Below are 24,233 nucleotides of genomic sequence, written 5' to 3'. Positions count from 1 at the left end.
CATTGCTTAACGACAGCAATCCCAGAACTCCCCGTGCCATCATTAAGCGAGGTCATTAAGCAAGTTTCAGGCAGTTGTAAGCAGCCAGTAGGCAGATAAAGAGGCTGTTGCCAAGCAAGGGAGGGTGTGCAAGTGGCCTGTGAATGTGGCAGGGCTGGGGATGGCTGCTCTGGATGGGAGAGGATGGGAGCGACTTATTGGAACGACTAGTGGCTTCCTCATTGACTTTTCTTGTGGGAAGCTGGCAGGGAATATCACAAATGGTGATTCTAAGACCACAGAACACTGCAACCGTCATGTCAACCGGCTGCCAAGTGCCCAAATCACAAGTTTGTATGGGTGCTAGGACGGCCAGAACCTTGAAGACCAGTCATAAGTAGATTCATTCAGTGCCATCACAACTTTGAACAGTCACTGAAGAAGTCATTAAACAAGGAGTACTTGTACACTGTGCAAAAATATAGCCATGCCTCCAGATTAATTCATGTTTGTTTATTCTGCAAAAGTATTAGGCATAGACACATGAGCACAAAACACTACCAAATAAATTAAACATTAACCAAGAAGCAAGATCACTGTCTTCCGGGTACAAGCAGTGATGAGCTGACACAGCACTATCAAAGCAATACAGGTCCAAGTTGCAGCTGTTGTGAAGAAAAATGGATTATTAAGTCACTTAGATATAGCAGCACCTACATTTATAGGAATTTGGATTTAATAAGATATAGGACCAATTTAGGACATAAAAAGGGTTCGTGAAAATCACAAATTTGATGTTCAAGAAAAAAAGGTTTTATTGTAATGGAATGTTTCTAAGTTTCCATCCCACTGTCGTAAAATAACACCATTCACTTCACATTTAAAATTAGACTAAGAAATCAAACATAATATATGCTCATTTGCCTTAAAGCATACATTAAATATTTTTCATCTTTCAGTGAATGATTCTAAAATATAAATCTGTAAAAATAGACATTTAATCAATCATTAATTGTAATACAAACTGAACAGCTGAATTAAAAATCTTCTCATGTTCTATTAAGTAATTTTATTTTGGATTCCTTTGCCTCCCAAGGAAGCATGTATAGGAATGTCTGGTTTCAGTGATACTCTGTTTCACAGTCTTTTTCACAGAAGCCATGGCTACAATTTTCAAACTCCAAGGGATCTCAATTCTGGGATCCCTTTATTAAAAATAGAATCTGACTACTTTAGGAATGAAGGAATTTCCCTACATTCCACTTCATGCTGAATTATTTGAGTTCAACAACAACAAAATGCACCACAAACAATATTTTATTCCATGCCACAGGTCTAGAAGGGGAATTTAATTCTTAAATTTCCTTAAACATGGAACTTTTATGCATTTGAAGAATAATTTTTCTAGAACAACACTTTAGCAAAACAAAACAAAACAAAATCCTTTTTTTCTCTAGATTCCCTTCAAGTTAAAAAAAAATCATTTAGATATTAAAAAATAATACATTGTCTATTTATAATTTGGCCTGAATAGCAGCATCAAATTTAGTAGTGGGAGCACGAGCACAAATATTCAAAACAGCTTCAACTATTTTATAGCTACACTTTTTAAAGTTTAGCTATGTAAAGCAGCACACAATTTGTTGTCCGAATTTCAGCGGTAGATCACTTTGATTTATAGTGTACCCAGAGAGCCATTTGAGAGGAAAAAGGCAATAAATTAAGAAAGCTGCCCAGATCTCATTTCATCCCCATTTATAATTCTGAACCAGAAGGCATAGAGTCACCTATTTAAATCAGGGATTCATGAGTGGAATGGAATCTACTTAAAGATGAGATCAGATAGCAAGATGACAAGAACATACTTGTGTCACTTAAGTAGAAATACTCCTAAAAGCCAGAGGGAGCAAGCACATTCAAGTCCCGAGGTTTAAGATTGTGAGAGTGTGAAGACTGCCTCTTCTCTTCGATAGGTGGAATATCCATCTTGGGAGGCTTGAAATTTGCTGAGTCCTCTGACATCCTGGTGGCTTGCATACGCATCAGTTCCATTGGAGATGGCTTCTGAGCACCCTTATATGTCTGAATGGTAAAGCCTCCTAAGACAATGTACAGTAATAGGAAACAGATTACAATAAACGCTTCAATAGTTCTATATATACCATAGATATAACCAGAATTTCAGCAAAGATACCAATTTGGAAAGGAAAATATTGCTAACAATGTCTGATAACAGCTGTTCCAAAGTTACCAGGAATTTTCCAATTCTTTGAAGATAACTTGCCATGACACTATGATATTTCTGGACAGGCTCCATCCTTCTCACCTTGATCTCATACAATCTCAGCATCCACCAGGGCAACCAACCTCCATTTGGAGCCCCACTATTCTCTGCAACCATCCTCAAAAAGGGAAAGCTGGGGACCAAGAGGTAGCAATAGCAATAGCACTTAGACTTAAATACCACTTCACAGTGCACACAATTTACAAGAGTGCACACAGTTTACAGAGTCAGTATATTGCCCCCAACAAGCTGGGTCCTCATTTTACTGACCTTGGAAAGATGGACGGTTGAGTCAACCTTCAGAATCAAACTCCTGAAGTGAGCAATGAGTTAGCCCTGCATTCTAACCACTGCGCCACCATGGCTCACTAGTTATCAGTCTGGCAAGATCCAGAAAAGGCTTCAGGAGAAAGCAACACCACCTCCTCAAGATGGAGGATATAACTGCTACCTCCAGGAGACATTAGCTATCTTCCGTATCTAGACTCTCACTTCCCCACAATGCTGTCCAAAAGAACCAAAAAGGACATGGATCTAGCACACACATCGCAGAGCTCATCCTGAGATAATCCTATCATTCAGAATCCAATCACCTCCTCTGACTTAACCCATGCGCAGTCCAAGCCAGAGCCAATGATGTGTAATGATTTTATTAGCAAAATGTTTCCCCAAAATTTTGAAGTGATGCTCAGAAAAATCTTCCTGCATCCTAAACAGGCACAGGGCACCTTAAATAGAACTGCAAGAACACAATCAGAGTAGAGAAGTAAAAAGTGGATGGCTTCATCATATCATAATCCTTATTACCATGATTTAAGCTCATGCATAAGATCTTATCTATTCAATGAATGATCACTGCACTGAGTGCCCTCCATATTCACCTCCATACTCCAGAGATCAACCAGATGTTCAAAACAATTGCCTATGACTTTGCTGAGAACATTCTGGAGTGCCCCTGGAATCTATCCAGATCTATCAGACACGTGGGGCAGGTCATTTTAAGAGAACCTTTCTGGGAGTTTTTAGAAAAATGAGTATTGTAATCACCAGAGTATGATCTGACAAGGCAAAGACTAGCTCTCATATTCTTCAATTTGAGATCAGATGTCCATGCACAAAAAAACAAGATCTCACATATGGCTGCCAATGTGTCACAGACCTGAGATTAGTTGGAACAAACACAAGATTGCATTGTGACCACGAATTCCTAAACCCTCTCGAGAACATCAAGATCCATAACACGAGCAGCCAAGGATATTCTATCCCCAAAGCTATGATGAGCACTAGAAAGGATCTTGCCGCCCAGCAAGGTGAGTAGTATATAAGCAAGATACCTTGTTCCTATAGCCCAACACAGGAATTCGGCATCTGCAGATAACCAGTTCCAACAGAGCCATGTATTCTATCAATCAGCACTACCCTACCTCCTCTTGGCATCAGGAAATTTGGGAAATAGCGACACTGCTGCTCTCCCACAATCGTATCTCAGTAATAACCTCCTGGGATTTACACCCTCCTTTTCAATAATTGAGGATTCCAGTTCTACTCTAATCCATTTACAAAAGTTTATCAAATTTTAGTACAGAAAACGTTACCATAAACTAGATCCTAGAAAGTAGGGAAATAGTAATAATAATCCTAGAAAGTAGGGAAATAGTATTCAACATTCAAGACAGAGTTGATGCTACTCATCATAAGTTTCATGACTGCACTATCCAAGACCTGTGCTACCATTTGCAAAAAGCTGTATCCTTGTAACAGGCTAGAAGTTCTGCAATTCCAATTCAAAACTGCTTCAAATCATATTTTATTTTTAAGGCTTTTGATATATTTTCTTCTTTCTAGCCTTAATTTTTTAATCTAAAATTGGATTTCTGATCTTAATTTATACTTTATCTATCTCATTTAGAAACTGCCCATCTCCCTTACAGGGCCACTTTTTAAATTTTGAACCTTTGTAAAGTATATTTAATTTATTCTTTCTATATAAAAACCATGTTTTCTCAAAATAATACTACACCTGATTCAGTAGCAGATCTCTGAAGAGCTCTAGGTCCAAAAATGCTCCATTTTTCAGATGGTACTTTATCACTGTCACCACTGTTGGAATCCATGGGGCCACGATCAGGACCAGTGACCGAAGCATAAGCTCCATGACTAAACCAGCTTCTTCAATGAAAAAAAGAAATCAAAACAGGGGAACCAGATTTTTGTGCACCAGATTTCCCCAAGCACCTCTTCTCAACAGATACCCTCACTCCAAGTAAATTTAAAACAGAACATAAATCTAGAGGAACTTTATATGATAAAATACTTTGATAAAATACTTAACTGTAAGAACCGCGGAGAACCTTTGATTCTGGAGAATTAAAACGGATTCCTAATATGAACACTTAAAATATGCAAAGGAATCTGGGTCATCAAGACATTCAGACAATTTGTGATTTTATTTTCCTTTTATGAAATGTACCTGTATGAGCGCTTAGGAGAAGAATGAGGAGTGTTGCTTGGTGTGGACTGGGCAGAAGAGGCCTGTTTATCTTCTTTTACCATCTCTCCACTTTGCATCTTCAAATTCTGTTAGAAAAGCAACATACAAACATCTGGAAACTTTTCTAAATTTAACCTAGATCCCACCAATAATAAAAAAAATGATTTCACATTTTTTTCACTGCAACTTTATGAAAGCATTTGGTGGTATGTTTTTAAAAACTTAGTTCAAGATTATAGGTTCTTATGGAAATGAGTAGACATATTTCAGAGCCTACCATTTTGAAGCCACATTTCTCTATTGCTACTTAGCTATTCTGCCCAACTGCAATGGGCTGCTAAGAAAAAAGACCAGGTAGTCCTCAACTTACACTACTTCATTTAGTGACCATTCAAAGTTACAATAGCACTGCAAAAAGCGACTTATGACTGTTTTCCATACTTATGACTATTGCAGCATCCCAATGGTCACATGATAAAAATTCGGATGCTTGGCAAGGGGTTCATATTTATGATGGTTGCAGTGTCCTGGAATCATGTCACCTTTTGTGACCTTCTGACAAGCAAAGTCAATTTAACAACCATGTTAAGTTGCACTTCACAAATGCAATGATTCACTTAACAACTGTGGCAGGAAAAGTCGTAAAATGGGGCAAACTCGCTTAACAAATGTTTCACTTAGCAAACATAAATTTGGGGCTCAATTGTGGTCATAAGTCAAGGACTACCTGTAATAGAAGGTTGAAATGCCCTTCCTCAGAAAGGCTAGATTGTGATACCATGGAAACAAGGTTATTGTGTTACTTTCACTGCCAATGCATTGATACTGAATCAAGAATTCACAATACTATTTCCCAACGGATCATGCAGTTCTGGAGAAGTGGTTTCTAGAAGTAAATTATCTAGGCCAGAAATGTCTTGAAATGCTCCATTATCGTACATTAGCCACTTCTGGTTCAGAAGATTCACTTCTGGGTACTGCCAAACCACACCCATACAGTAATGGCATAGTCCAGGAAAAAAAATGGAGTACAGTTTGCCAGAATTTTCCAGTTCTGAATTAACAAACTTGGCACATTCCCCATTCACGCACATTTTTAACACACATCCAAAAAAGTACAATAACACAAAAAATAATGAATCACAGTGTATCAAAGATGCACAGCAATAGATGTCTCTCCCTCCAGACATGGTTCTGTAAAGTAATAACTAACCATCTCTACCAACTAGAGTAATAAACTGGCTAAACCTCAGCAGGCCCCAAACACCTTACATGGAATGACTCAGCCACACGATGGTATTTTGTTTCTTCTGCAGTGAGGCCTTTGTGTGGAGTGTAGCCGACATCTCTTAGCCCTGCCTGCTGTTCAAATCGCTGAATGCTCTCCTGGGTTTGTTCTAGAATGGACAACAATACACATTCACACATTTCTCAAAACTCTGCTGCCTACTACAGTTTTCTAAGAGTGATGTCATAAGCACCCACAATCACTAAGTGGTAAAGCAGATTGTAGAAATTCTTTAAACCATGTATAACAAGGGTTCTAAAACATTCTGAACTTGGAAACTTTAGAAAATGGAATGAGGATGTGTTGCAGATTGTAACAGCAAGATAAAGTAGAAAACTGTATCAATGGCTTAAGATTTTGATATACACATGAAAACATTTTCTACGTTACAGCAAACCTTGTTAGAGAATTTTAATTCAATGGGAAAGAAAAGTAACCTTGGGTGATAGAGGTTTGTAGAACTCATTTTTCACAATGTTGTGCTTACTAGACAAATACTGTGTTTCCCCCAAAATAAGACAGGGTCTTATTTTCTTTTGACCCCCACCCAAAAAGGGCTTGGTCTTATTATGGGGAGGTCTTATTATTTTGGGGGTGCAGGAGGTGGCAAGCGTGGGACTAGATGTCCTGTCACTGCCGTCACCTCCCCTCCCTGTTCTTCGCGCTGGCCGAGTAGCCCAACACGTCCCACTCCATCCCAATGGCAACAGCTGCTTCCCTTCCCCACTGTCTCTTTATCGAGAGGGCTGGCAGGTGGGACGGAGAAGTGAGACGTGTGGAGCGAGACGTTGCTCCCCTTGCCATCTCTTCTCCTCCCCTTCGCCAGGCATGCCAGGGCTCCTGCCTCTCGCTTAGCCACCAGACCCCATTAGGGATGCAATTTGGGGGTGGCAGGTAGGGTCGGTGAGAAGCGGGACAAGCGTCTTACCTTTCCAGTTCCGTCACGTTCCTTGCCGCTGTGTCCAGGGAAACACGCTATAAAAGAAAACCTCGCGAGTTCAATTAAATTTCTTGAACTTGCAAGGAGGTTTTCTTTTACAGCGTGTTTCCCTGGACACAATGGCGAGGAAAGCGATGGAGTTTGAATGGTAAGACCTGCATCCCACTTCTCACCCGCCCCGCCTGCCCCCCCAAATTGCATCCCTAAAGGGGGCAGGTGGCTAAGCAAGGGGCAGGAGCCCTGCCATGCCCGGCGAGGGGGCGGGAAAGAAGAGACGACAAGGGGAGCCACGTCTTGCTCCACGCATCTTGCTTCTCTCCCCCACCCCACCTGCCACCCCTCTCGATAAAGAGACGGTGGGGAAGGGAAGCAGCCAGGTTGCTGTTGCCACTGGGGTGGGGTGGGACGTGTTGGGCCGCTGGGCTGGCGCGAAGAACAGGGAGGGAGGGCATGTCCCCCCTTCCCCCCCCCGGCCTCACCTCAACTCATTTTGGTTGCACGGCAAGCAACCAGAGGAAATGGCGGGACCAGCTGCGCATGCGTGTAAGTAGTTGGTGGGGGGGCTTATTTTGTGGAGGTGGCTTATCGCATGCGCTGAAAAGCCCGATTGAGCTTATTATCTGGACATGTCTTATTTTCGGGAAAACATGATAAGAGTTCTAGTCCTGCCTTAGGCAGAAAAAAGCCAGCTGACTAACTTTGGGCCAGCTATTCCCTTTTAGCCCAACTCACCTCACGGCATTATCGTTGTGGAGAAAATAGGAGACAGAAGCATTATGTGAACTGCCTGGAGTTCCACAAAAATTAAGGCAGCATATCATTCAATCAATCAAATAAATAAAATTCAAGAACAGATATTTCTAAAGCTAAGGCAAACCAAACACAGAAAGGGGTAGAAAGCTTTAAATTATATTGTTTTATAGCCTTAATTCAAGCACTCATTATGAAGTTACACAGGCTATTTTCTAATTATCTGCCCATTAACAGAATGTATATTATTGCCAACTTTTGGCAGACCATTATTTTCAACATAATTCTCCATTCGTCAGTATGTTATTTCCCACAAAGATGTAGCAGCTACTACTACACAAATGGCAAGAAGTTGCCTCTCACAGCCATTTATTTAAGGACATCATTTGTTGGACAAATGAAATGTGTTAGCCAGAAACTAATGAATGGTAGATGGCAGCAGAGGATCAATACTGTCACAAAAAGTGCAATACAGTACTACAGGCCCTGTAAACATGTTTTTTAAATTTTTCACAAAGGTATAACAGGTACGAGAATCAAAGGGTTGTTAGGACATTTTATTTATCATTTAAAGATGTTACCTCCTAGTATGGCATGCAATTTTTCTCTGCACAAATAGAACTATGTCATAATTCTGACTTGGCTCAGTTGGGAGTGTGGCTATTGTACCAGGTTCCCTGCTGCACGGCAACTTCCCTGCCTGAGTTCCTGATTTCATTCCTGGTTGGCAGAGGGTTTCCCCTGACTTATGTTCCTGGAGGGGACTTCCATCTGCCTTCTGTGGAAACAGGGTCTAAGAAGCTCAGGACTTCATAGCTACCATGACAGCCAAGGGTGTAACCCAGGTCAAGAGCCAAACATGGGACTGTGGTCACACACCAGATCTTAAATTCCTGTTGGGAGCAGTGGCTGTAATCCTCAATTGAGGGAGCTTTTGGTGTCCCCTTTGTCATGGTCAGATCATGCCTTGATTATCATGGGATTTTTTGGCAGCAATATGCACTGCAGGGAGGCTGGATCTATTACATTGATCCACCCCTGATGACTGATGGACCCAGTGTAATTTCTGTGGGAGCTGAGGGTTGTTCCTATTGGTCTCCTGCACAGTCCTTCCAAACCTTATTTACCACTAGGAATAAAGGGGCAACTGAGGTTTTGGATTAGATCCTGAGTATGCGACCTCTCCCCTTTCACAGAACTCATCACCTCCCCATGGTTTACAAAGGAGCTGAGAGAGATGAAATGGGTGAAGAGATGTCTAGAGTACCTCAAATGGAGAGGAACTGAACTGAACAAAGGTTAGAGCCTCTATTAAGGCCTACTTTGTGGCAGTAAGAGTGGTGAAGCAGCAGTACTTCTCAGTCTGCAAACTGCCACCCCACACAGTCCTGTTTTGCGTGACACAAGCCCTCTTAGGTAAAGGGGGCCTGTGGAACCCTTTGCAGGGACATATGGAAGATCCAGCAGAGAGGGCATCTTACAACACCCATCTGCTAGGAAACCTTGTTTGGCAGGCTCTAGAGGGCGGATGCCCGCACTGTGGAATCTTCTTTACACTGAGAGAAGGCTGGTTTCACCACTTTGAGCTTTCAAAGGTCCCTTAAGACTTGGTTATGCCAGCAAGCCTGAGGATCCCAGGGCATTGTAAGACAGCTCCATCCCTTCATCTGTTAGTGGCTTTATGTACTTATTCGCTGTTTTAGCTTTGTTATACACCGCCCATAGTGACTTTTGGCGAGATCTATATAAATTTAATAAATAAATAATTCAGAAGAAGGTCAGGAATAATTCATAAATAAACGGGCTACAAGTTACATTGCAAAATTCTCTGCAGAAATTAACTTGCCTACCAAAGGAATGCAAGAGCTCTTACTTGCTATAAGAGAATTCATGATGATGTGGGTGGCTTTGGCCTTCACTACAGGTGTCTTGTTCCCCTCAGATGAAGATGGGGGGATTTTGGCAGAGGGATGTGTGCTAGTTTCCCCTTCCCCAACCTATACAGAGGAAGCCAGATGCAATTTTGGAAAAAGAGACAAAATTAGGAGAATTTCAGCTAAAATTTCAACTTCTGATCTCATGGACAAAACTTTTGGAACTTGCATTGAACACAATAATCTTGAGCTGACATATTTCCACTCTCTTGCCTACAATATGAAACACTGTACAACATTTTGAAACAACCATTCTTGTAGCCAACTGATAACAAGAATTCACCTAAAGAAACTTCTTTTATTTTCACTAGAAAAAGTCTAGCTACAGAAATAGCTAAAAAGGCTTTTTATGCAATAATTCTCTCATTCATTTTCCTGCTTAAAGACACAAGCACAATTTTTGGACTATTCACTATTTCTAAAAAGTAGACCATATATCAGAATAACAATCACAACTGCTTCGTTCCCTTATTAAAAAAACCCCTCTCAGTTATATAAAAGATACAAAGTTAAAATTGAGTAACATGAAGTTATTTGTTATTTAAGCCTAGTACAGCTCATTTATAATTTTCCTATCTTTATATAGCTCAATCTGTACTATAAGTATCAATTCCTTCTATATTAAAACAGTAATAAAGACTTTAAAGAATGAGTAAACTGGGCTTGCAGATTTTATCTCATTTCCTTCAATTTAACCTAAAATTTGCAAAATATTCAGAGTACACAGTTTATACTCAGTGTAGAAGACATATAATCCTCAACTTACACCTATTCGTCTAGTTATGATAGTACTGAAAAAGTCACTTGTAATCAGTCCTTGTATTTACAACTACAGATAGTCCTCAACTTACAACCACAATTGAGCCCAAAATTTGTCAGTAAGTGAGAAATTTGTTAAGTGAGTTTTGCCCCATTTTACAACTTTTCTTGCCACATTTGTTAAGTGAATCACTGCAGTTGTTCAATTAGTAACCCGGCTGTTAAGTGAATCTGGCTTCCCCATTGCCTTTGTCAGGAGGTTGCAAAAGGGGATCACATGACCCAGGAACACTGCATCCGTCATAAATGTGAGTCACTGATCAATCATCCAAATGTAAATCATGTGACTATGAGGAAGCTGCAATGGTCATAAGTCTGAAAAATGCCCAAAAGTCACTTTTTCCACTGCCGTTGTAACTTTGAATGGTCACTAAGCAAACTGCTGTAAGTCAAGGACTACCTGTATTACAGTGTCCCCACAGTCAAATGACCGTGACTCAGGCCCTTGGCAACCAGCAGGTATTTATGATGGTTGCAGCATCCTGAGGTTATGTGATCACCATGTCTAACCTTCCCAAATGACTTCTGACAAGCGAAGTCAATGGGGGAAATCTAATCTGTTTAACAACCTAAGCAAAAAAATGTCAAAGAAACGGTCACTTGATGACTCACTTCATGACTGCATTGCTTAGCGGCAAAAGTTCCCATCCCAATTGTGGCTGGAAGTCAAGGGACTACCTGTATGCTTTTTCATATAAAGTTTTAATTACAATACATGCCTTTGTTCAAAGTACTCTAAGAATCATACTTGCTCTCCATTGTTGTCTCTCATTCATTTTATAAGAAATGTTTTAGCAAGTCTGATCAGTGCAGAACTATGTCATTTTTAAAAGCTGTTTACCTCTATGGATGTATGGCTTTAAAAAAATCTATCACCTCTTCCAATCAAATGCTTCGATATGTTTAATTTTAGTTGGGAGATGACCATCCCCTCCAACAGGACAGTATCATTAGAAATCTTATGCTATCTATTTATTAGCTCAACAAACTGCATACCTGGGAAATCTTTTCATATCTGTGATCTGGAATGACTGGTTCTTTCCATAAGATATTGGTGGTCATGTTTGAAGGAGGAGGAGTCATTGGTGCTGTATCCTCCAAGGCATCATCATAATTGAATGCCCGACGATTCATTCCAATTGGCTGGGATATCTTCCCTAGAAGGCTTCCAGAGCCATGTTCTATAGCTAAGGACAGAGATTGAGATTTCACACAATAATTTGGATTTTTAGTGTTTTACCTTTTCATAAGCAGAATAGATAATATTAGCCCTTCTTTCATCAAGGGCCTTCTAGGATCAGTGCCATAATTTTGAAACACCTTTGATGCAACTAACACAGCATTTACAACCAAATAAAGTGCAACACATTATATCATGACCTAATATAGGATGGCAATCTTTCCTATTGAGGTCCGCACTGCTTAGAAAAGATGGATAAGCCTAAAGCAAGAGGCAGATAAGGACACTAATTGTAACTGAATCTGCATTTCTTCTTGGCATACCTTTTTACCCATATTCCCACTCATAGCAGTTACTGCTAGAGAAAAAACAGATTCAACAATCTCACCTGACCCCTTGCAAAATATCTTCTGATATTTCTGATAAATATCTTTAGTCTAAAGATTACTGTCGCCACTGTAATGGCGACAGTTACAGTCGTGCGGAAACATCGCATGAGTGTGCGCGCGCTCGTCGGGGCCGCGCTCCAGAAAAGCTGAACTTACAGGTTCTAGTGCGCATGACGATCAGCTGGCCGGTGTGCATACGCACACCAGTTTTCTGCACTGCCACATGCGCGAAGGACAGCTGATCGTCACGTGCGCATGTGCGCCAGAAACCCAGAAGACAAACAGGCAAGGCTGTGGCGTGCCGGGTGACATGGCTTTGCGTGCCACTTTGGGCATGCGTGCCATAGGTTTGCCATCACGGCCCTAGGATCACGGTTGCCCATTCTTGATTTAAACATCTTCTATTTCATACGTTTATTTCAAATGTGACATGTAAAAAAATGTATGGCTACAAAATTTCCAGCCAAATGTTTTAGAAATGTTGTTATGGCTGAATTATTAAAACACAATTTTTAATGTCAAAAACTTATATATACCATTGACTTACTAATTGATGTCCTTCAATATAAGGATATTTAGGACAGCGTATGAACCAGATTTCCTTTTAATAAAGTGCAAATGGATTGACTAATTATGTGGCAGAAAGCTGGTGTCAACTACATTGCTAGACTTTCTCCACGATGATCTTTCCCCAACCTGATCTTCCAATGGTGTACTGCACTGCCACTTAAGCCACCCACTTTGCTGCTAGTCATCCTCTTTTCTTTTCCCCCATTTTTCCTAACCTTCTCCAGAGAGCTAGGTCTTTGCATAATGTATCCAAAAGTAGGATAATTTGAACCTGGTCATTATGCTTCAAGTGAGAACTCTGGATTGATTTGTTCAATAATCTATTTGTTTGCCTGGATGTCCACGGTATTCTCAGAAGGCTTCTCCAACACCAAAGTTCAAAAAATGACAATATTCTTTTAAACTTTTAATCCTGCTTTTTCAAAGATATATGTAACACCACTTCTGCGAGAGCTTCATTGGTTACCAGTATATTTCTGGGTGCAATTCAAGGTGCTAATTGTCATGGCTACATAGCTTGAGACTGGGTTACCTGAGGGATCATCTCTACCAGTCCAACCCAATCCAGCAGAATGGGCATGCTGCAGATCCTGTCAGCCAAAGAGTATTGACTGGCGGGGGTTACAACACGTGCTTTTTCCACAGTGACTCCTCCTTTATGGAACATCCTCCCTTCGGAGATAGAATGGCCTGTTAGCCTTTTGAAAGGTCCTATAAACCTGGCTATGTTCCCAAGTCTGGGATCTTGAATGTATCAAGGATCCCACTTCCTGGCTGTTTTACTAACTGACCAAGTATCTCGGCTGCTATGCTTATTTATTCTGAATGTTTTTATTGTTTTAAAGTGCTTTCAGTGTTCTAATTGTAATATATTTTTTGAAGTGTAAACTGTCCGGAGTCATTAACCGAGATGGGTGGTTAAAGAAAGTGAATGAATAAATAATAAATAAATTATAGATACAACCTGGCCTATGAATATCTTTTCCAAGGCCTTGATTTATATTTGATTGTACCTTTATTGTTAAGAGTTGATCCTAAAAGGCAGAAGCTATCCATCTCTCCTATATCTTCACTGTCAATTTTATGGCTGGTTGTTGGATCTCTTGCCATTAGTTTGTTTTTCGTATTTAGTTTTGGTCCTATTCATTCAGTGCACTCCTTGACTACCTGTATAGTCCCTAGGTTATGATAGCAATTGAACTGAGATTGCAATTGCTAAGCGATGCAGTCATAGAGAGCAATGTCATATGACCAGACTCTTAATGACATAATGCTAGCAATCCTGATTAACATCATTTCCCCAAGACACGCAAGTCATTAAAATGAAAGTGACAAGAGTCCCAAGTGAGGAGGGCAGGAACGCTATAGAGGGGGAGGCTGGGGAAAGCTGTGGCAGGACCAGCAAAGGCTCCTTATGAGCTAGAAGATGCCAGAGTGTGCTGTGGCACGAATTGGGAAGACACCGGTGTGTGTATGTATGTGTGTTTGTGTGTGTGTGTGTGTGTGTGACGATGGGATGTGTATGCAGGAGGGCTGGGCGGGGGAGGGAATTACCAGAGTAACTTTAGATATTACTTGCTGGCATATTCTGCTGACTTTGCCTGTGGCAAACTGACAGTGAAGGTCACAAATGACAATCACATGACCAAGGACTGGTCAGTAAGTATCACTTGTTCAGAACCATCACAACTTTGAACAGCTGCTGAACAAGTGATCAGTAAGCAAGACTACCTGTATTACTAGATCTTGGCGCTCCTTTGTATTTTCGGCTATCAAAGTAGTGTCATCAATATAACACAGGTTTTGGATCTTTCTTCAATTTTAAACCATGTTCATATTCTTCCAGTCCAGTTTCCTTTAATATATGTTCAGCATTAAGTTAAATAAATAAGGGGAGAGACTATGGCCTTGTTTTTCCTCCTTAGCCAATAGGGAGCCAGTACATTTCACTATGTTCTATCCAAAAACATAGCTTTTTCCCTAAAGCAATGAGATGTTCTGAGATTCCCGTTTTTCTAACCACATTCTCTAGCTTAATATGATTGATACAATTGATCTTTCTGTAATCAAGGAAGCACAGGCTGGCTTCTTTTTATGATATTCTTTGGCTTTCTCAATTATACAGCATACATCAGCAATAACATTTGGTGTTACTTGGCCTTTACTAAAGCCAGTTTGAACATGTGTCATCTCGTTTTCCATTGAGCATTGGATGAGTCTAAGCATCATTTTTAGTATGTGAAATTATGGATATTACACAATAGTTTGCATACTCATTTATGTCTCTTTTTTCTGCTATTAGAATATAGATCAGGGTTCCAGAAAATGGCCAGCATCAACCTCCAAGGCTTGATGAGATTGTTGTTGTGATTTTTACTATGCCTAATAGCATTAAAGCAATATTTATTAAATCATTTTAATATAATAAATGTTTGGGGGTCAATGAACAATCTGAAACTTCATGAAGGGATTAATGAGCTGAAGAGCTTGGGACCCCTGAGATAGATTTTTAGTCCCCAGGCAAGAACACTGTGTCATTCTCCAGATTTGCTGGATATTTAAGTCTTATTCTGTGGTTTGACTTATTTCTGGTATTTTTAAGTAGGGAATATTTTTAAAGATATCTTGGATGTTGATATCTCTGTTCATTTGTAGTGTGTTTTAATATACATCTTCTATCTTTGATCGATCTTTGAATCAATTACTATCTGCCCATTAATGTCCATTAGCACACCAATTTGAGGTTGGAATCTTTTTCTGAATTCAGAAATATTTTGGAAAACTTTGTTTTTCCATGTTTGTTTCCATCTTCAGTGACTTTAAAGACGCCATTGTAATACTGCTCTTGTCTCTTCTAATAGTTCTCTGAAACCCTTTATTAAATTTCTTCCTGAAAATTTTGTATAAAGCTTCTCTTTATAGCAATTTCCACAATTAGTTCAGACATCCAGTTTGCTTTCTTCAAAATACCGGGAAGAGAGGCAGTATGAAAAGGCTGAACATTTTACTTATAAATGCATGAGGATTTTGAAATATTTTCTATTCCTGATTAAAGAGTAGTACTAATGTACTACCCCCAAATCGCTAACTTTTTTCCACATATGGACATGGAACAGAGGCACACTAGCTCTCCAATCAAAACAAACATGCTCAATAGCAATTTAATCAGGACTCAAAAAGAATACAAATGAACATCAGAATAACTAAATACATAAACCAATAGATAGCAAATAAAACCTATTTTTAAATATAAAAATATAGTGTTTTTCTAATAACAGCTACTCATTTTGTATTAATTAATTTTAATTAATCTCTACTTAAAAAAGAAAGCTAACAGGCATAACATTTTAGTTCAAAACTAACTGAGGTAACTATATATATAAGAGCAGAGCCAGAATTTCAGAGTATTAAAATCATAGAGCTTTAAAAAAAAACCTTACACCATCAAGTCCAACCTCCTATTCAAAGAGGAATCCAAATTAAACAGAGACAGAACCCTGCTTACTTTGCTTATTTCTTTTTAAAAAATTATATGGCTGCCCCATTCTAAGCAATTCTGAGCAGTTCACAACATATTCAATTATTCTTGAATAAATTCAGGACAAGAGTCTAGTCATCCATTTCTCTAGCCTTTGACTCAGTTATACAGACTCCTAGATGTAAATACCGGTAAACTCTCCTTAAAACAGTATTTATAAAACCCTTCAGAAACTTTAATTGGAAACTAAGTATTTGTTAGAATCAATAGTGCACCCTATTTCAATATATATATGAATTCTGTATCAGTTAGTTTTACCAGGAACATCTGTTCGTCTCGAAGTCATGATTTTAACTCCAGATGCTTCACTATTTAGAAATCCAGGACAGGACTGCTGTTACCTAATAAAAATATAAGATATTTTGGTCTGTAATAATTAGACTAGAATAAAATATCTTGGCTTATGATAAAACCAAGGATATCACAAGAAAGTTCTAATCTTTTTTTTAAGAATGCATGCTGCCTAATATTTAATTTGAAGGCAGCAATACGAAACAACATGATAAATTAATTTATCCAGGTATAATCCCAGTGGTGGGATTCAATTTTTTAAACCGGTTATGTGGGCGTGGCTTAGTTGGTGGGCGTGGCTAGCTGGTCATGTGACCGGGTGGGCGTGACTAGCTGGTCATGTGACTGGGTGGATGTGGCTATGTGCATAGGGACTACTCAGAGGGCTGAAAAAAGTCATTTCTGACTGGTCCTCACACTTTTGACCAGTCCTCACACTTTTGACCAGTCCTCACACTTATGCCCGTTGCAGCATTCTTAACAACCGTGTCAGTCATTTCACAACTGTGACAAGATAGGGCGCAAAACATAAAATGTGAGGACAGTCGTAAGTCCAAGGAGTGGTCAAAAGTGCAAGAACCTGTCAAAAATAACTTTTTCAGCCCTCTGAGTAGTCCATATGCACATAGGGACTACCCAGAGGGCTGAAAAAAGTGATTTCTGACAGGTCCTCGTACTTTTGACTGGTCCTCGCACTTATGACCATCCTCACATTTATGCCCGTTGCAGCATTCTTAACCACCATGTCACTCATTTCACAACTACTTCTCTTCACCACGGTGACAAGATAGGGCACAAAACGTAAAATGTGAGGACAGTCGTAAGTGCGAGGACTGGTCAAAAGTATGAGGACCAGTCAAAAATAACTTTTTCAGCCCTCTGAGTAGTCCATATGCAGATAGGGACTACCCAGAGGGCTGAAAAAAGTGATTTCTGACAGGTCCTCGCACTTTTGATCGATCATAATTTATGCCCATTGCAGCATTCTTAATTAAATTAATTAAATAAAAATGACCTGCTGGAGTGGTCAGAGGCAGTCCGAGGCAGGCGTTTGGGCCAGCTGCAGGGCAAGGTGATACAATCGGGGTAGGTAGGCTGCTGCTGCCCAGGTGGGAGGCAGGTGCAGGCCTACAGGGCTGGCTGCAGGGTGAAGCGATCGGATGGGGTAGGTCAGGGGTCTGCAACTTTAAACACTCAACCTTAAACACATGTAAACACTTAAATCCAGCCTTAAACCTGGGTGGGCATTGCCAACTCAATGCTTAACACATTGTAAGCCGCCCTGAGTCTCCGGAGAAGGGCGGCATATAAATCAAATTAAAAAAAAAACAACAAAAAAACCCCACCTCCATATCACTTACTCCCACTCAGGTTTTGTGGCTCCCAGTATTTTCTTTTAAACAGGTATCTCTGTGTGTCTCTTTCATCTCTTTCTTTCTCCCCCCTTTCTCTCCTTCATCTCTCCATCTCTCTTTCTCCCCCCCCTTTCTCTCCTTCATCTCTCTTTCTCTCCATTTCTCTTCCCCCTTTCTCTCTTTCATCTCTTTCTCTCCATTTCTCTTTCTCCCCCCCTTTCTCTCCTTCATCTCTCCTTCTCTTCTGCCCGAGCAGCGGCAGCGGTGGCAGCGCACTTACTGCACCATCGGGTCACCCCTCGGCCTGGAGGCGGCACCTTAAGCCTGCGCCCCACTGCGCATGCGCCCACCTGGCTGCACCTGCAGCCGGCTCTGGTTCCTCTTACTGAGCTTCGCAATGGGGCAGACGGTGCCCCTCCTCCTCCTGGAGCCTATTACGATGCGGAGCATCGGTTGCAGCCTGGGCAGCCAGTGTTCCTGGGCGGAGAGAAGTCGCGCATCTCCCCCAGCGACTGGATGGGGTGGGGTAGGCTGGCGCCGCGCGGGTGGGAGGCGACCGCAGGACAGTCTTGCTGGGTTGGCGGCAGGCTGAGACGCTTGGATGGGGTAGCCAGCGGCCGTCAGCTACTGGTTACACCATCCAAGCGCCTCGCTGGCCACCTGATCCAAGCGCCTCGCTAGCCACGTGGCTGCTGACCGCAGTCTATCCCCATCCAAGCACCTCGCTAGTGGCTGGCGGCGGCGTGGCTAGCGAGGCGCTTGGATGGGGTAGCCAGCGGCTCACAGCCGCTGGCCACCCCATCCAAGCGCCTCGCTAGCCACGCGGCCGCCAGCCACTAGTAAGGTGTTCGGATCGGGGTAGGCTGCAGCTGGCAGCCATGCGGGGCACAGGTCGACCACCTTTCCCAGCCCCACTTCCCCGAGGGCAGTACTCGGGTGTACTTGCCTGTTCTGCTGCTGGAGCGGTCGGGGGCAGTCCAAGATGGGAACAGAGTGGGAGGCCGCTGCGGGCAAAGTTAGGAAAGCAGGCTGGGCCACGTGGTCGAGGAGCCAAAGAATAACTGCAGGCAAGCTGTGCAACACTACAAGCGAGGCCAATAAATAATGGTGGGTGGGGCGGGGCGGGGCGGGGCGGGGCGAGTGAGCCAGCAATTTAACAGACGGTTCGGTGTGCTCTGAGGCCAATAAATTACAAAAAAACACCGAACTGTTTGTTAAATTGCTGACTCGCCTGCTCCTCGCCCCTCCCTGCCCACCACTATTTATTGACAATAAATAGTGGTGGGGAGGGCGGGTGAGCCAGCAATTTAACAAATGGTTTGTGTGCTGTGAGGGCCGAGGCCAATAAATAGTGGTGCGGAGGAGCAGGGCAAGGGGCGGGGCGAGCCAGCAATTTAACAAATGGTTCGTGTGCTGTGAGGGCCAAGGCCAATAAATAGTGGTGCGGAGGGGCAGGGCAAGGGGTGGGGCGAGCCAGCAATTTAACAAATGGTTCGTGTGCTGTGAGGGCCGAGGACAATAAATAGTGGTGCGGAGGGGCAGGGCAAGGGGCGGGGCGAGCCAGCAATTTAACAAATGGTTCGGCCCAATTGCCTAGAACCGGCAGAATCTCACCACTGTATAATCCTAATAAAGTTTATGATAAAAAAAATAAAGGCCAAAATATCTTACCACAAGTTATGATGACAGAAAGATGTCAAAATAGGGCATTCTCTTGCTGAAGCTGAAACTATCAAATCATCCCCAGGAGCTTCCATGCAGAAAGACTAACAAAAATTAAGAAGCAAGAATTTTTTTTTAAGTTAAAGCAGTAAGAAATATTGCAGCAGATGTTTATGTTTCCTAGGTGTTATTAAGTATGCTTAGAGTTGCTTTAACTACTTTAAAGACATCTAACTGGGTAATTCTCCAATCATGAAATGGCTTCCATCTGGAGATCCTGCAACTTTTTATATCTAAAATATCTAGCTACTGGTAGTAATATCAAAGAAACCTCAACTTGGTTTGGGGGGGAGAGAAAAGACAGTTGGAAAAACGCAAATCCCATATGATAAAAGTATATTAGTACTGGAAAAATAGCGTAGCATTATAGCACTCAGCACATTACAGCATAATCAGAATCTAGCATACTATATGTAAGACATGTGTCCCATTTCAGGTTCTACCCAAATTTTTGCATTATAGTTTTCAGCCATACTATTAATATTCAGATTTGAAATACATATAAGATTTTAGTATTATTTGTGTTAGTTATTTTGGTATAATAGTGGTTCAGTGGTTACAATGCAGTACTGCAGACTACTTCTGCTGACTGCCAGCTGCCTGCAATTTGGCAGTTCAAATCTCACCAGGCTGAAGGTTGACTCAGCCTTCCATCCTTCCGAGGTCAATAAAATGAGGACCCAGATTGTTGGGTGCAATATGCTGACTCTGTAAGCTGCTTAGAGAGGGCTATAAAGCATTATGAAGCGGTATATAAGTCTAAGTGCTATTGCTTTTGCTATTTTATATAACTTTAATCATAGTTGACTTCCTAATCCTATTGCTATGTGCAATCATCATGACACATTGTTTTTATATTTGTTCTAGCACCTTCAATTTTAGTTAACATAGTAAGCTAACGACTAGCACAATAGGATGGCTTTAATACTGAATGTAAATTTTGTTGATCAATCATTAAAATAAGGATTATCAGATACATGAAGCAGCATTTACACTTATTTTAAAGTAAAAAATATTTAAAGGTATTAAAGTAGAAATCTACTTATTGAATTATCACATAATTAAAACCTAAAACAATATCTACCTCACAAACCAACATAAGCACATAATTCAATACATAGATTGCTATTTTAAGAGAGATTTACTAAGAGCAAAACCCAAGATTTAACAGAGACATATTCCCCCACAGCACTGTTCTAAAATGATATGGATACACTTAATAAAAGTAGCAATATCTGGATATGTAATAATAACCACAGTCTATCATCTATTATTCTACCATTGTCATTGTTGATCAAAGTTACAGATCAAAGTTACTGACGTGCAAAGGAATTTGATTTGATTGTAAAGTCACCCATCACCCATGTTTCTGGATTATGTACAAAACATATACAAATAATACTGGCAGTCATTTATAGTCTCATAACAATTTGTCTGTCTTACATTCAGTTAAAAAAAACTGCACAACCAAGCCCATTATGAATTGACAAATCAAATAACAGGAATATCAATAAAATGACCAACAGAAATTTTGCCAAAGCTTCTCTAAAGAACAGGGCAGTAACATGTGAGCCCCAGAGCATAAAGTGCATCTATATTCTAATGCAACCCTCCAACTAATGTAAAACAACTTTAAATACTGTAGTAACTAGAAAGCTTTACAATTGCAATCTGTTTATCACCGAGTAAATGAAGGCCGAAAAGTATAATGAGCTAGTCACTAGGAGTCGAAAACCATCTGACTTGCAAATAAGCAATCAATGGATCACCACTATCCATATCTAACATGCTGCATTATTCAACTGGAGAATTCACCTCTGTTATTGTAATAGCCAAGTTAGAGAGTTTTAAGAGGGGACTAGCTCAGCATGTTCACAGAGGACCCAAGTATCAAAAGCTGCTACAATCAGTGGCTGTTTATTATCCCTTGAACCAAGGAAGCATTGTCCTAAATGCTGGCTCCTGGAAAGCAGCACTGGAAAGGAGCCATAGCTTTCCAGGGTTGTGAGCTTCCAAAGGGCATCCCCTTGACTACCGGGCTGAACTCCATCAACTGCAATACTATTGCCTAATCCGTCTTTTGACCTGGTCCAGCTCTTGATGCATTTGGAACAGGGAAGAAAATGTGGCGTTTAATATTACCGTGCAATTTATTTATTTATTTTAAATTCAGCTTTGATTAGGTTATTAACCATTACTTAGCAGAAAATCTGTGTAGAGATTCTCAGTCATCTTTTGTCCCAAAGATGCTTTTTCAGGAGGCAACTGGACTTCCTCGGTTTGTCTTTGAAGACGTTTTTCCGCTTCTCACCCCAGAAGCTTCTTTAGCTCCGACTAGAGATGGTGGGGAATGGAAGGATTTATATTCCTTGCCAATGACCAGCTGTATAAATATAAATCCTTCCATTCCCCACCATCCAAGTCAAGAGCTGAAGAAGCTTCTTGGTGGATGAGAAGCCAAAACGTCTTCAAAGAAAAAAACAAGGAACTCCAGTTGCCTCTTGGAGGGGGAAAAAAGCAACTTTGGGACAGGACTTAGCAGCTGCTAGAAAAAGGGAGGATAACATATTTTCCGGGATGGGCGGAGGAGCGGAAGGAAAACACGCATGCAAGGCTGTGTGTGTGCCCAGAGAGGAGCCACGAGGGTCCAGCCCTTGAAATGTTCAGCAGCGAGAAAACAAGCACTGAGCCGAAGGGCGCCACGGGAGAGGCGTGTTTGCACAGCAGCCACGGCGCCTCGAAGGAGGAGCCGGCTAAGTCGATGGCCGATTCCGGTTTCATCCTACAGACGCTTATCTTCCGCCTCTCTTCCACGCTTCGTTTCCCGGCAGGGGGTTTTCGAGGCCACGCAAAACCTCGGGTCCACCCCACCCCAACCCGCTTTTTCCATGGCTTAATTAGCCCCCACGCCACGGGCCACCCCACTCGCCCTTCGCTAGCCGCCAGGCTCAGCCACCCTCGCTCGCCTCCGCCTTTCGAGGACGTACCTGCCTTGGGCTGCCTGCAGCCCCGCACTGGTTTCCCCCACCCGGTACTAACAGGCCTGCCGGGCCCGCAGGTCGGTTGAAAGAAGGAGAAGAAGGCACGACAGGTTCCGCGCAAGCAGGCCTGAGCCGCCCAGGCTCCGAGCCGCCATGATGCAACTGAAGCTGGGAAGAAATGAGCTGACAGATCCAGCCCGCCTACCGCGAAGGCGTGGGCTTAGAGCCGCCCAGCAGGGGGCGCCGTAGCGCCTAAGCCGAGAGTCTTGCGAGAACTCTGCTGGTCGCGTTTCTTAGAGCGTGGGGGGTGGGTGTGGGGGGGGGGTGTGAAGCTTCATAGAGTTGGATGGGGCTAGCGGAAAATCGAGTCCCTGGGGTGGGGATTAAGGCATCAGGCCAAAAACCGGGAAAGTGAGTGCTAAATCCTGCCTGAGGCACAAAGCCAACGGGGTTGTCTTGGGTCATTCATTCTTTCTCAGCCCTAGGAAGGATACGATGACAAATCATTTTGGGAAAGCTTGCCAAGAAAAATGCAGGGACTGAGTCGCCAGGAGTCAAGCTGACTCGGAGACAGTAGAATTAAAAGGGGGAGGGGAAACTAATATTAAAACTTGTTTCCTACGAAATAAGGGGTAGTGTAACTTGACTTTTGTTTATGGTTCCCTTTCCTTCAGGAGCTCAAGCCCCTCCCCCCTTTGTTCTTGGTTTTGTGTAATTGCGGTGAATTGCATACCTTTATACAGCATATAGTTACTCAGTCGAGATAACAAGTGTATATTTAAAGTTTGAAAATAGAAAGCTGATTAGAAGCGATGGTATATTTGCAAGTCACCAAGAATTTAATGTGGCCATTTTACTGCAGCCCTTTTAATTCCTTCCAGTTCAGCAAATTGGAAGAATAGGATGACTGCAAGCAGGAGAACTCTCCAATGAGACGAAATTCGTTGTGGCAGGAAGAGAGCGGCCAAAGAAAAGGATGAAGTTTAAAAATGGGCTGGTTTTGGCTGAGGGGATCGCAGGGGGGGATGACAAAATCCCCCCAGTATATCTATATGTGGGAAAGGCAGGTAGGCAGCAGTTCCTTTCTAAACCCTTGTGGTCATATGACCCAGAACAGAGCATCTGCTACCCAGATTTCCAGGGACACATTAGGGCACACCGATCTTGGTACATTCAGTTCTCAATAAAGGGAGGCAACTATTTTTAAAGTTTCAGTATTTTCTCTGAGTCTATATTATTTTCTCAACTCAAAGCACTTCCCTTTTGGAAAAAAAATAAATCTAGATATATCTAAAACATACAAAACAAGGTAGAAATAATACAGAGCATGGTTTCTGGAATTTTTTCCTTTTTTCTTTAACCCATCATGGATAGAAGAATCTATTTTCTCTTGTGAATTTAATTAATTCAATCTGCATGTGTGTATGTGCTTCTGCTTAGCCTTTGTATTGTGTCTGTAGCAACATGGGAACTGTGCAGCATAAAGATATTAGGTAAGGCAGTTTTTATCATGCTTAAATGCAATTGGTGAAAATTAACACTGAATGCTAGTGCTGTACTGGGCTGAGCCAGAGTACTGGTTCAAATAGACCTGTTTCTTTTATTGTTTAGAGGTATTCAAGTTACTTGTGTGTAATAAAAATACCTTACACTTCCTTCGCATCTGGTCACTTTAGAGTTAAACATTTCATGTTACACCCACTGAATTAACCGCATTTCTAA

General features: G+C 41.6%; 1 protein-coding gene across 2 annotated transcripts; it reads right to left on the bottom strand.

The window, feature by feature from the left end:
• Positions 1-477: 477 nt before the first annotated feature.
• Positions 478-22,607, bottom strand: KIAA1191 (KIAA1191 ortholog). Of its 2 annotated transcripts, none has more exons than XM_070937176.1 (10): positions 22,518-22,607; positions 19,480-19,574; positions 16,421-16,503; positions 11,482-11,672; positions 9,606-9,729; positions 6,027-6,151; positions 4,734-4,840; positions 4,284-4,432; positions 1,845-2,078; positions 478-644 (listed from the first exon to the last, which is right to left on the bottom strand). In XM_070937176.1, the coding sequence occupies exons 3-9, from the start codon at positions 16,446-16,448 to the stop codon at positions 1,870-1,872; spliced, it is 933 nt and encodes a 310-aa protein (XP_070793277.1). In that variant the 5' UTR covers positions 16,449-16,503; positions 19,480-19,574; positions 22,518-22,607; the 3' UTR covers positions 478-644; positions 1,845-1,869. The 2 variants fall into 2 exon arrangements, with proteins under 2 accessions (XP_070793277.1, XP_070793278.1); XM_070937177.1 differs by having other exon boundaries at positions 4,284-4,429.
• Between the last annotated feature and the right edge of the window lie 1,626 nt (positions 22,608-24,233).

The sequence above is a fragment of the Pituophis catenifer genome, unplaced genomic scaffold (assembly GCF_029215685.1).
Source record: "Pituophis catenifer annectens isolate HBS135680 unplaced genomic scaffold, rPitCat1.0.hap2 SCAF_2, whole genome shotgun sequence".
In the NCBI taxonomy this organism is placed as follows: domain Eukaryota; kingdom Metazoa; phylum Chordata; class Lepidosauria; order Squamata; family Colubridae; genus Pituophis; species Pituophis catenifer.
Note: the sequence above shows the minus strand (reverse complement) of the source record. Positions and strands in the feature narration are given on the sequence as shown.